Source organism: Pristiophorus japonicus, chromosome 7 (assembly GCF_044704955.1).
Source record: "Pristiophorus japonicus isolate sPriJap1 chromosome 7, sPriJap1.hap1, whole genome shotgun sequence".
In the NCBI taxonomy this organism is placed as follows: domain Eukaryota; kingdom Metazoa; phylum Chordata; class Chondrichthyes; family Pristiophoridae; genus Pristiophorus; species Pristiophorus japonicus.
The window spans coordinates 80,205,673-80,217,351 of record NC_091983.1 but is presented as its reverse complement, the minus strand read 5'-3'; the positions used below and the strand labels follow the sequence as shown (position 1 = coordinate 80,217,351).

The window sequence follows — 11,679 nt, the reverse complement described above, 5'->3', positions numbered from 1 at the left end:
TTGGTGAAAAAGCAATTGTTGGAAATCTCTAACAAAAACAGAGAACAATGGAAACGCTCAGCTGGTCAGGCATTATCGGTGGAGAGAACAGACAAGACATTGCAGCACTCCTAACTATTTTTCTTTTTTATTATTAAGGATCCTTTCACAGTCAAAAAGGAGGTTTGATTTGCGATGCGCATTATTCATTGTGAAATCAGTGATGCATTTACTAAATGACAGGTTTATGATTAGGCTACAAATAGCGCACACAGGAAATCTTCTTTAACAATGAGCAATCATGCAAGATGATACCAGGTCACTAAAAATACCACTCTGCAACCCACCTCAAGGCAGTTCCGAAAAGCAGTCCAGAATATATTTCTCCATCTATTGTTTCGTCTATCCTGACACTATGTGCCACCTCCTAATGACCAAATCAAGATTCAGAATTTGCAGGTTTGGGAGCAGCCTGCATTGTAGCATTCTACACTATAAAGAGTAACAACCATTTTGTTAAGTGAACAAAATGTTTACTTTTTTGAATAACATTTTTAAAATACATTTCTATTGAGCAAGTATATTTGTTATGTTAGTGAAATGTTTATTATGTTAATGAAATAAAATCATTGTTTAAATTACCCCAAATAAAGAAAAGGCACAACAGCGATGTTAGTGCCAGCCCTATCTTTACTATGCAAATGAAGTTAGTAAGAAACCAAAAATGTAACTGTAGTTTTAGACAAGATTTCACTTTGCCATTAAAGAGATTTCAGCAACATTTTCAGAAATGCAAGTTGCCAGTTATAACAGCGGTTCTTTGGTCTTTGGCTATTTTAACTAGTATTATTTAATTAACTATATCTCTTATGAACTACTGTTTGAAATTAATTGTTGGTGCCCAATCTAATGTAAATGCTTCAGAGCTAATTTATTGATATCATGCCAGACCAAACCTGTTGGATTTCTAAGGTCAACCTAATGAGTAGCCAATGTAAACTCCCAACCAGATTGGCCCTGTGGTGGGAGCTCTCTTGTCTGTAGGAGCAGGCAGTGAATAATGTGCAGCTGCAGCTCTTAAAGGCTGCACCTGCCATTTAAAGTTGCTGCTTCATTGTTGCTGGGGAATTCCTCATCGGCGCCAAACCCCGGAACCTCCCTCGGGGGCCGGCGCCTCACAACTTGAGCCGCCTCGGGGAAATCCCCTCCGTGCCTTTCAGTTCCGCGCGGAGGGGTTTCCTGTACGGGCTGCTCCTGCACACCCTCAACTTTGCCATCCTCGCCGGCCGTCCGGACACACCATGGCGTACCATCTTGCCGTCCGGAGGAGGCGGGGGTCCCCGATGGAGGGCACTCTACGCAGGGGTCCTCCCACTATTCATCGGGGACTTGGCCTGGAGGGTGGTGCACGGAGCAGTGCCGTGCAACAAATTTTTAAGCCGGTTCACGGACTCCCAGGCCGCCTGCAATTTCTGCGGTCTGGAGGAGTCCGTGTTCCATGTTTTTATTGAGTGCACGAGGTTGCAGCCCCTGTTCCATTATTTGAAGGGGCTGCTCCTGAAATTCTGGCTGCACTTCAGTCCCACTCTCCTGATCTTTGGGCACCCTGTGCGGAGGGGAGCGGGTAGGTCCGAAGGCCTCCTCGTAGGACTGCTCCTGGGCACGGCCAAGGGTGCCATCAGCCGGTCCAGGCAGCGGGCGGTCGAGGGGGTCGTTCAACCTGACTGCCTGCCTCTCTTCCGCTCTTACATCCGGTCCAGGGTGTCCTTGGAGATGGAGCACGCGGTGTCCACCGGTACGCTCGCGGCCTTCCACGAGAGGTGGGCACCGGAGGGACTGGAGTGCATCATCACGCCCGGCAACCAAATTTTAATTTGATTTTACGTTTTTAAGTTTAATTTGTTTTAATTGCCGGTGCTTTTAGTGTCCCCCTTCCCTTTTATAGGGGGCACTGGGGAAAATTGTGATTTTAGTGCCCAAAAAAAAAACCAAAAAAAGAAAAACACAAAAAAAAAACAAAAAAAAGGGGGGGAAAAAAAAAAGAGCCTTGTAAATGTCTGGAGTGTCACCCAGGTCGGGTGGCACCGTTTAATGTTTTATGTTTTGCAGGTGAACTCCAAAAAGAGTTTCATTGTTGCTGGGGAATTCCTCATTGGCGCCAAACCCCGGAACCTCCCTCGGGGGCCGGCGCCTCACAACTTGAGCCGCCTCGGGGAAATCCCCTCCGTGCCCTTCAGTTCCGCGCGGAGGGGTTTCCTGTACGGGCTGCTCCTGCACACTCTCAACTTTGCCATCCTTGCCTGCCGTCCGGACACACATGGCGTACCATCCTGCCGTCCGGAGGAGGCGGGGGTCCCCGATGGAGGGCACTCTACGCAGGGGTCCTCCCACTATTCATCGGGGACTTGGCCTGGAGGGTGGTGCACGGAGCAGTGCCGTGCAACAAATGTTTAAGCCGGTTCACGGACTCCCTGGCCACCTGCAATTTCTGCGGTCTGGAGGAGTCCGTGTTCCATGTTTTTATTGAGTGCACGAGGTTGCAGCCCCTGTTCCATTATTTGAAGGGGCTGCTCCTGAAATTCTGGCTGCACTTCAGTCCCACTCTCCTGATCTTTGGGCACCCTGTGCGGAGGGGAGCGGGTAGGTCCGAAGGCCTCCTCGTAGGACTGCTCCTGGGCACGGCCAAGGGTGCCATCAGCCGGTCCAGGCAGCGGGCGGTCGAGGGGGTCGTTCAACCTGACTGCCTGCCTCTCTTCCGCTCTTACATCCGGTCCAGGGTGTCCTTGGAGATGGAGCACGCGGTGTCCACCGGTACGCTCGCGGCCTTCCACGAGAGGTGGGCACCGGAGGGACTGGAGTGCATCATCACGCCCGGCAACCAAATTTTAATTTGATTAGACGTTTTTAAGTTTAATTTGTTTTAATTGCCGGTGCTTTTAGTGTCCCCCTTCCCTTTTATAGGGGGCACTGGGGAAAATTGTGATTTTAGTGCCCAAAAAAAAAACCAAAAAAAGAAAAACACAAAAAAAAAGGGGGGGAAAAAAAAAGGGCCTTGTAAATGTCTGGAGTGTCACCCAGGTCGGATGGCACCGTTTAATGTTTTATGTTTTGCAGGTGAACTCCAAAAAGAGTTTCATTGTTGCTGGGGAATTCCTCATTGGCGCCAAACCCCGGAACCTCCCTCGGGGGCCGGCGCCTCACAACTTGAGCCGCCTCGGGGAAATCCCCTCCGTGCCCTTCAGTTCCGCGCGGAGGGGTTTCCTGTACGGGCTGCTCCTGCACACTCTCAACTTTGCCATCCTCGCCTGCCGTCCGGACACACATGGCGTACCATCCTGCCGTCCGGAGGAGGCGGGGGTCCCCGATGGAGGGCACTCTACGCAGGGGTCCTCCCACTATTCATCGGGGACTTGGCCTGGAGGGTGGTGCACGGAGCAGTGCCGTGCAACAAATTTTTAAGCCGGTTCACGGACTCCCAGGCCGCCTGCAATTTCTGCGGTCTGGAGGAGTCCGTGTTCCATGTTTTTATTGAATGCACGAGGTTGCAGCCCCTGTTCCATTATATGAAGGGGCTGCTCCTGAAATTCTGGCTGCACTTCAGTCCCACTCTCCTGATCTTTGGGCACCCTGTGCGGAGGGGAGCGGGTAGGTCCGAAGGCCTCCTCGTAGGACTGCTCCTGGGCACGGCCAAGGGTGCCATCAGCCGGTCCAGGCAGCGGGCGGTCGAGGGGGTCGTTCAACCTGACTGCCTGCCTCTCTTCCGCTCTTACATCCGGTCCTGGGTGTCCTTGGAGATGGAGCACGCAGTGTCCACCGGTACGCTCGCGGCCTTCCGCGAGAGGTGGGCACCGGAGGGACTGGAGTACATCATCACGCCCGGCAACCAAATTTTAATTTGATTTTACGTTTTAAAGTTTAATTTGTTTTAATTGCCAGTGCTTTTAGTGTCCCCCTCCCCTTTTATAGGGGGCACTGGAGGAAAAAAAAATTTGATTTTAGTGCCCAAAAAAAAAGAAAAACACAAAAAAAAACCCACAAAAAAGGAAAAAAAAAAGGGCCATGTAAATGTCTGGTGTGTCATCCAGGTCGGGTGGCACAGATTAATGTTTTATGTTTTTCAGATAAACTCCAAAAAGAGTTTCATTGTTGCTGGGCAGAAAACTCAAAATCTAGTGATGCAGAGCAGCTTAATTTTCTGATATTGCTTTGGAGGTATTCTGAAAGAAATACAGCAAATGACGGTTGCCCTGTTGTGATCCCAGGGCAATGTCTCCACAGGATGTGTGCATCATTTACCGTTAAAGTCTCCTTTTTTATTTGTTCCAAATAAATGGATCTCCCTTTAAATTCAGACTTCATCAGCCAAGAACGTGTCTGACTCGGATCAGCCATTATATATATGGATGATTTGAGCTCAATGCACATTAACCCCTGAGAAAAATCAGGGAATCGCATCTGTACTAATTTCTGTAACATTGTCATTGATATTCATATAAATGGAGTTAAAGTGTCAGCTGTGACTCAGTGGGTCGCACTTTCATCTCCAAGTCAGAAGATTGTGTACTCGAAGTCCCACTCCACAGACATGTGCACATAAATCTAGGCTGACACTCCAGTGCAGTGCTGAGGGAGTGCTGGACTGTTGGAGGTGCTGTCTTTCGGATGAGACATTAAACCTGCTCTCTCAGGTGGACGTAAAAGATCCCATGGTACTATTCTGAAAGAGCAGGGGAGTTATCTCCGGTGTCCTGGCCAATATTTATCCCTCAATCAACATCTAAAAAACAGATTATCTGATCATTATCACATTGCTGTTTGTGGGAGCTTGCTGTGCACAAATTAACTGCCGCGTTTTCTACACCACAACGGTGATTACACTTCAAAAGTACTTCATTGGCTGTAAAGCGCTGTGGATGTGAAAGACGTTATATAAATGCAAGTCTTTCTTTCATGACAGCAGGAGGAATCTTGGGACGTGACTCAAGTCCCTATTTTTACAAGAGCACTTTTGAAAGTCCAGAAGATAATGCATGACAAACAATGAAAATCTGATAACAGCCATTCTCCCTATTTCCCAGCCCTTGATTGTCCATTCCACTCTGACACCACTGATGATGACAGTTTTATCTTTCAATATATAAGCCAATCCTAAACCTATTAATGGGTTTATACCACTTTTTATCTGTAGGTGGCACTCTTAGCCAGATTCAAGTCTTTCTAATAGCAGTCCTAAGTATGTTTAGTTGCTGCATTTGAGGCAGGAAGAATTCTACTGGTTTCACTTGTCACAAAGTTAGTGCTCATGTTAAGAAGCAAAGCTGTGGCAAACAGAAGTTCTGTCACATGATTAGGTTTTAAGAAAAGATTTCCTGTCAAAATAAGACAGATTGACTACCACTTTGTACGGAGAGCTACATGTCTATTGTTATTGGCCAGTTGTACTCCACAGATTGTGTTGATGCAAAGTGATTTCAGCCTTGCATAACACAAGCTTGAGGAGGTAGTCTCACAACACTTTTGATTTACACTGGCTGAAGTGTTACAATGACACAAAGGGAATTTTAATAGTAAGTTCCTGAACAGCAAACACCTATTACTGTATCAAGTAACTCAAACATATGTTACACATGCTGGATTACTATTACACCATGTGGCTCGTATTGCAGAGACTGTGCATTAACTTTGCTAAATGTTATGTGCAAATAACATTATATACATATTATATTTATATATATAAAAAATTTTGTTGGTGGTATGCACTTCCTGTCTGTGGAACTTTGCTTCCCATTCTTACATTTTTGTACACTTTTTATGGCAACTTGTTTCTATTATAAATTCCTATATGCATATTTATAATGGGCTTTGCCTCCGTAAACTCTTCACTGTCTTTGCATTATCAAGCCAATAAAATATTTTCTGAAGATTTTTTAGTCAGAAGGTTTTTCTCAGTGACTGAAATTTTAATGTCCAAAATGGTCTAAACAAAATGTTTAAAATGCAAAAAAATGACATATTTCACAATAACATGATTACATTTATCTATTGAATTATCTTTCAATGCCTTCATTAAAGTTTTAACTCTCTCTTAATAACCTCCTCCAAAAGCTATGGGTTGGACATGATATTTTTGCCCCAGACCTGTGATTCTATGAGCTGAATTTGGATGGTGCAGGGTACCTAATTTCCCCAGGATACACCCGTACCTTTCAGCTGGTTGTAAGATATTTCCTTGAGATTCTTGCACTTTCTGCTCAGTAGTTTTACTTCAAATAATTTTCAAAAACACGAGGACAATTTTCAAGAGTTTTATTGAGATAAGTTGAATGTTTTCTTTTAAATAAATAGAGAAGCTGTGAAAGTTTGTATGTGAGAAACAAATTGCCAGTGTACTGATTAAACTCCTGTAGCTTTTATTTTATTATATTGGTGAGAAAAAGTGTCAGGCAGCCTATTTATTGCCTTCAATGCATCTTGTACTAAGGTTTTTTTTCCAATCGGCAGGGATCAACATAAATAGTTTCCAGTGGATGAATATTGTGTCCTGTTCTTTTCTGTGACTATTTAACTGTTTGACAAGTTCTAATATGAATGCTATACTTCCTTTCACCATGTAAGGAAAGGGCTATATTTGCTCACTTGTGCGTGTTTAAAAACACAAAGCCTTAAAAAGTGTATTGCTTAACGGAGCTGTGTCTTCATTAAAAAAAACGTTTGGCAAGTGTTTGTGTTGATCGACACACAGAAAGTCAAGTTACATTTTCTCTTATGCACAACTGGTGATGGTACATTTTGATATGACTTTTGTCTTTGTATCTTATGTTTCTAGACAATGTAAGGTTTGCTAAACACTTTTTTCATGAAGAAAATATCCCCTTAACAGCCTGCCCTTGAACTGAAAACTGTGTGCATGAAGATTTGACTATCCTATTAATCAGAATAAACCGCTGAAAAGCAAAAACAGGCCTCTGTTACAGACAACTGAATTGGAAATAAATGTGCATTTTTTTTTAACGTACTGCATTTTGAAAACTAAAAGTTAATTTTAGGAGATATTTGTTGAGAAAACCATTTTGGTTTTAAGCCAGTACCATTTCAATTATTCACATCAAAACAAATCTGAGCAACAAAATAGTCTGACCAAGACCTTATCAAACAGATGACATGAATTATATATCATCAGAAAGCTGACAGTGTTTTGAAATTCTCTTACATTGGAATCCTTAGAGGCAGTCAAGAGAGGGCAAATCCATTCCCTTCCCAAAACACACAAAAACACTTAACCTTATGAACATAATTTAATATTTAACCATCTGAACATTAGTCTCTCGTCCCTATTTCCAAAGTCCTGGCTCAATCTCCAACTTTACTGATATACTGGGATAAACACTAATAAACACCAACAGTTTCCAGTAGATAAATGTTACCATGGCTTGTTTGCTGATGATACAAAGATGGGAGGAAAGACAATGTGTGAGGAGGACACAAAAAATCTGTAAAAGGACATAGACAAGCTAAGTGAGTGGGCAAAAATTTGGCAGATGGAGTATAATGTTGGAAAGTGTGAGGTCATGCATTTGTCAGAAAAAAAATCAAAGAGCAAGTTATTATTTAAATGGAGAAAGATTGTAAAGTGCCGCAGTACAGCGGGACCTAGGGGTACTTGTGCATGAAACACAAAAGGATAGTATGCAGGCACAGCAAGTGATCAGGAAGGCCAATGGTACCTTGGCCTTTATTGCAAAGGGGATGGAGTATAAAAGCAGGGAAGTCTTACTAAGGTATTGGTGAGGCCACACCTGGAATACTGCATGCAGTTTTGATTTCCATATTTCCGAAAGGATATACTTGCTTTGGAGGCAATTCAGAGAAGGTTCACTAGGTTGATTCCATGGATGAGGGGTTTGACTTATGAGGAAAGGTTGAGTAGGTTGGGACTCTAGTCATTGGAATTCAGAAGAATGAGAGGTGATCTTATCGAAATGTATAAGATTATGAGGGGGCGTGACAAGATGGATGTAGAGAGGATGATTCCACTGATGGGGGAGACGAGAATTAGAGGGCACGGTCTTAGAATAAGGGGCCGCCCATTTAAAACAGAGATTAGGAGAAGTTTCTTCTCTGAGGGTTGTATATCTGTGGAATTTGCTGCCTCATTGAGCTGTGGAAGCTGGGATATTGAATAAATTTAAGACAGAAATAGACAGTTTCTTAAACAATAAGAGAATAAGGGGTTATGGGTAGCGGGCGGGGAAGTGGAGCTGAGTCCATGATCAGATCAGTCATGATCTTATTGAATGGTGGAGCAGGCTCGAGGGGCCGTATGGCCTGCTCCTGTTCCTATTTTTTATGGTCTTATGTATTCAGTTAACCCCAGGCAGGTGAGGTCTGTGGGAGAGCAAGACTAATAAGGGAGGGGAATTGTAATCCAAAATGAGTACTTATTTAATTGGGAAGACAAATATTACCAAAAATTAGCATATTTAATTGAAACCCAGACAATTTGGGCATGCAATAATGACTGAATCCAGTCAACACTTCCTACTAAATTGTTAACATATAATACAACTATATAGTGAATGCTCCATTCAGGGAAAATAACTACCACTTGGGACATGGAGATGAAATGGGGTGGGAAGTGGAGTTCACATTTCCAACCTTTTCATTTAGTGACATTTAATAATTACCCAGTTACTGTTTAAAATTTTCCATTTGATACACAAATTTGTCAAGTCAAGTTCACCTGAGTGAACCTCATTTATTTTGGCATACTATTTTAATGCAGTTTACACTGAAAAATAAACATGACAGTTCCATATGCCTAATGTGTTGATTGAATATGTATTGCTAATGACAACATGGCTACTCCTATTACCGACCATCAGATACAAACACACGACTAATGGGTACTGAAGGATATTCAAAGCATCATAGATCCTTTCTGGTGCAAGTAGCCAGAAATTAGTTTAGGCTGTAGATGTAGCCAGTGTTTGAAGAATAATTGCTGCCATCCAGTGTAAACTGGTGACACCCCCACCACCACACTGACCCATCTAGAATGAAGACACTCATATAGCTTCCCCAACACTGGCAGCTCTGGCCATGATTTACAGCTCGTTTAAAAAAAATACAACGTCGAAATAGAAAAACAAACGAATGGGCATTTCAGAAATCTATTTTTTCGAATAGCAGCCGCCTATCTGAATGTAAAAGTGCAGTTTGGATTATTATTTTTTTTTTAATTCGTAGCCAATCTTTCCAATTCTTTGGATTATTAATTTAAAAGTAAACTTTTCTCCACTAGAGATGGGCGGGGGGAGGGAGAGACAGGGTGCTTTAACGTAACTTCCCTGCTGTCTCTTCTGGTCTGGGAGCTGACTAACCTCTTGAACTTTCCACCACCACCACCAATCACCGAGCGGCTGCAACCGATGAGCTCAACCAGGAGCTTCCCATTGGACGGCTATATTTAGGCGAAAGCGCTGCCGCTTTAAAAAGCGAAGGAGGCGGCTTCAACTCGAGCATTGAGTGTCTGAGAGAGAAACAAGGGAAAGGCAGAAAGAAGCGGACGCACGCATGCAGACTCGCTGCTGATTGCTTTAACTTATCTTATTGCACAAAAAGTGAGCCTATTTTGCAGCCGAAAATAAAAAAAGGAGGCGGTTGAAGCAGACGGATACCATGGCTGCTATCCGGAAAAAGTTGGTGGTGGTGGGTGATGGTGCGTGCGGGAAGACGTGTCTGCTGATCGTCTTCAGCAAGGATGAGTTCCCCGAGGTCTACGTGCCCACCGTATTCGAGAACTACGTGGCCGACATCGAGGTGGACGGCAAACAGGTGGAGCTGGCGCTGTGGGACACGGCGGGCCAGGAGGACTACGACCGGCTGCGGCCGCTCTCCTACCCGGACACGGACGTCATCCTGATGTGCTTCTCGGTGGACAGCCCCGACTCGCTGGAGAACATCCCCGAGAAGTGGGTACCCGAGGTCAAGCACTTCTGCCCCAATGTGCCCATCATCCTGGTGGCCAACAAGAAGGACCTGCGCAACGACGAGAACGTCAGGAACGAGCTGGCCCGCATGAAGCAGGAGCCGGTGAAGACCGAGGACGGCCGGGCGATGGCCGTCCGCATCGGAGCCTACGATTACCTGGAGTGCTCGGCCAAGACCAAGGAAGGGGTGCGGGAGGTGTTCGAGACGGCCACCCGGGCGGCCCTGCAGAAGAGACCCCGGCCCAGCCGGGGCTGCGCGAACTGCTGCTCCGTCTTGTGATGCCGCCGCTCATTTATTTATTATTCTCACAGCTGATCTCTTTTGGAAGAAGAAGCGGGACAATTTTTCTTTTAAAGGAAAATAAATATATAAATGGGGTTCACTGAAGGGAAGGGGGCGGGGGGAGGGGAAGAGGGAACCTTTTTTGTTTTTTTTTGTAGCAGAGCCAATCGATCACCGTGAATTTTTTTTTTAAACATTTAATTTAAAGGAAGATAAGCTTTTCACATCGCATCACATTCACAGTGGACGGGACTGGAGCAGTGAACCCGACGGGGTTTGTGCAGACTTTGAAGCGCCGTGTTATGATGAGGCAGACGGGACTGGTTTATAAAGGGATTATCCCCATGTTTCTGGTGTTTATATATAAAAAAAAAGAAAGAAACTGAACATTTTTCTTCTCTCTCAACTGCGAGAAAGGATCAGGACTTTTGTTGTTTTTTCTCCCCTTCCCTCAATTCGCTTCTGGGGCGCGGATGGAGGAAGCTGCATGGGCCGATGGCGTGTGAAGGGTTTCAGGGTTTCGGGGCTTGGATGTGAGCTGGATCACCCGGCAAGGTCGCACAGACTACTGCAAGAACACAATAGGCACTTCCCGCTCGGACACTCGTGGCCACAGCATCTCGGAACTGTTCCCCCCCCCCCCCCCCCCCCCCCGCGCCTACACACTAGTGACTGCTCCATCTGAGGGGGTTCATCGCCAATCGTTAGAGATGCCTTTAAGCAAATATTGTCACGGCAGCACTGACAAACTTTTGGGACACAAAAAGAAATGTGTTTTTGGGCCAGCGAGAGGAATTGGAAAAGTACATTATTTTCAGTGTGCTGATTTTTTTTTTTGTTTTTCTCTGAAAATCTGTACTGTTCTCTGATCTTTTAAAAGAGGCTTAAAATGCATTAATATTTTTGATACGTCTCCCAAGTGGTACTGAGGTTGGTCATTGTCTCAGTTTTAAAACCAACAAGAAAATGGCGAAGCTTGGAACTGAAGCCAAGACGTACGTTTGTTTACAGGATTATATACTGAATTATAAGCTGTGTAAACTCGTTTTCACGAAAGGTATTAAATATAATCAAATCTGAACCTTTTTTATGAGTTTGTTTTTCTTTCCTGACGGTTGCAAAATCTGGAGGTTTAAAAATAAACTTTACACGGGGTGACTGAGTCTGCGCGGTTTTCGTGGATTTTAATTTTCACGTTGATGTGCGTGCAAACACATGGAGTAAGGGGACGGAGTGGCTCATTCTTGGCTGTAATGGAGTCGACAGGGGGCACTTGATTTAATGTTGTCTACAAAATACACTTGCAATGGAGTCGATTTATTTGGGTTCACACACATTGTTACAATTTGTGCGTTTTTGTTACTCGCCCAAATCAGTGCCTTTGTTAACTTGAGTCTAAGTCTTTGTCGAGGAATGGGTGCGGTCAAT

The 11,679-nt window shown here is 44.5% G+C and overlaps 1 protein-coding gene across 1 annotated transcript; it reads left to right on the top strand.

Moving 5' to 3' along the window:
• The first annotated feature begins 9,485 nt into the window (after positions 1-9,485).
• On the top strand, positions 9,486-11,332 carry LOC139267172 (rho-related GTP-binding protein RhoB). The gene has a single exon (XM_070885082.1). It carries the CDS (start codon positions 9,658-9,660, stop codon positions 10,246-10,248), a length of 591 nt encoding a protein of 196 aa, XP_070741183.1. The 5' UTR covers positions 9,486-9,657; the 3' UTR covers positions 10,249-11,332.
• The last annotated feature ends 347 nt before the right edge of the window (positions 11,333-11,679 follow it).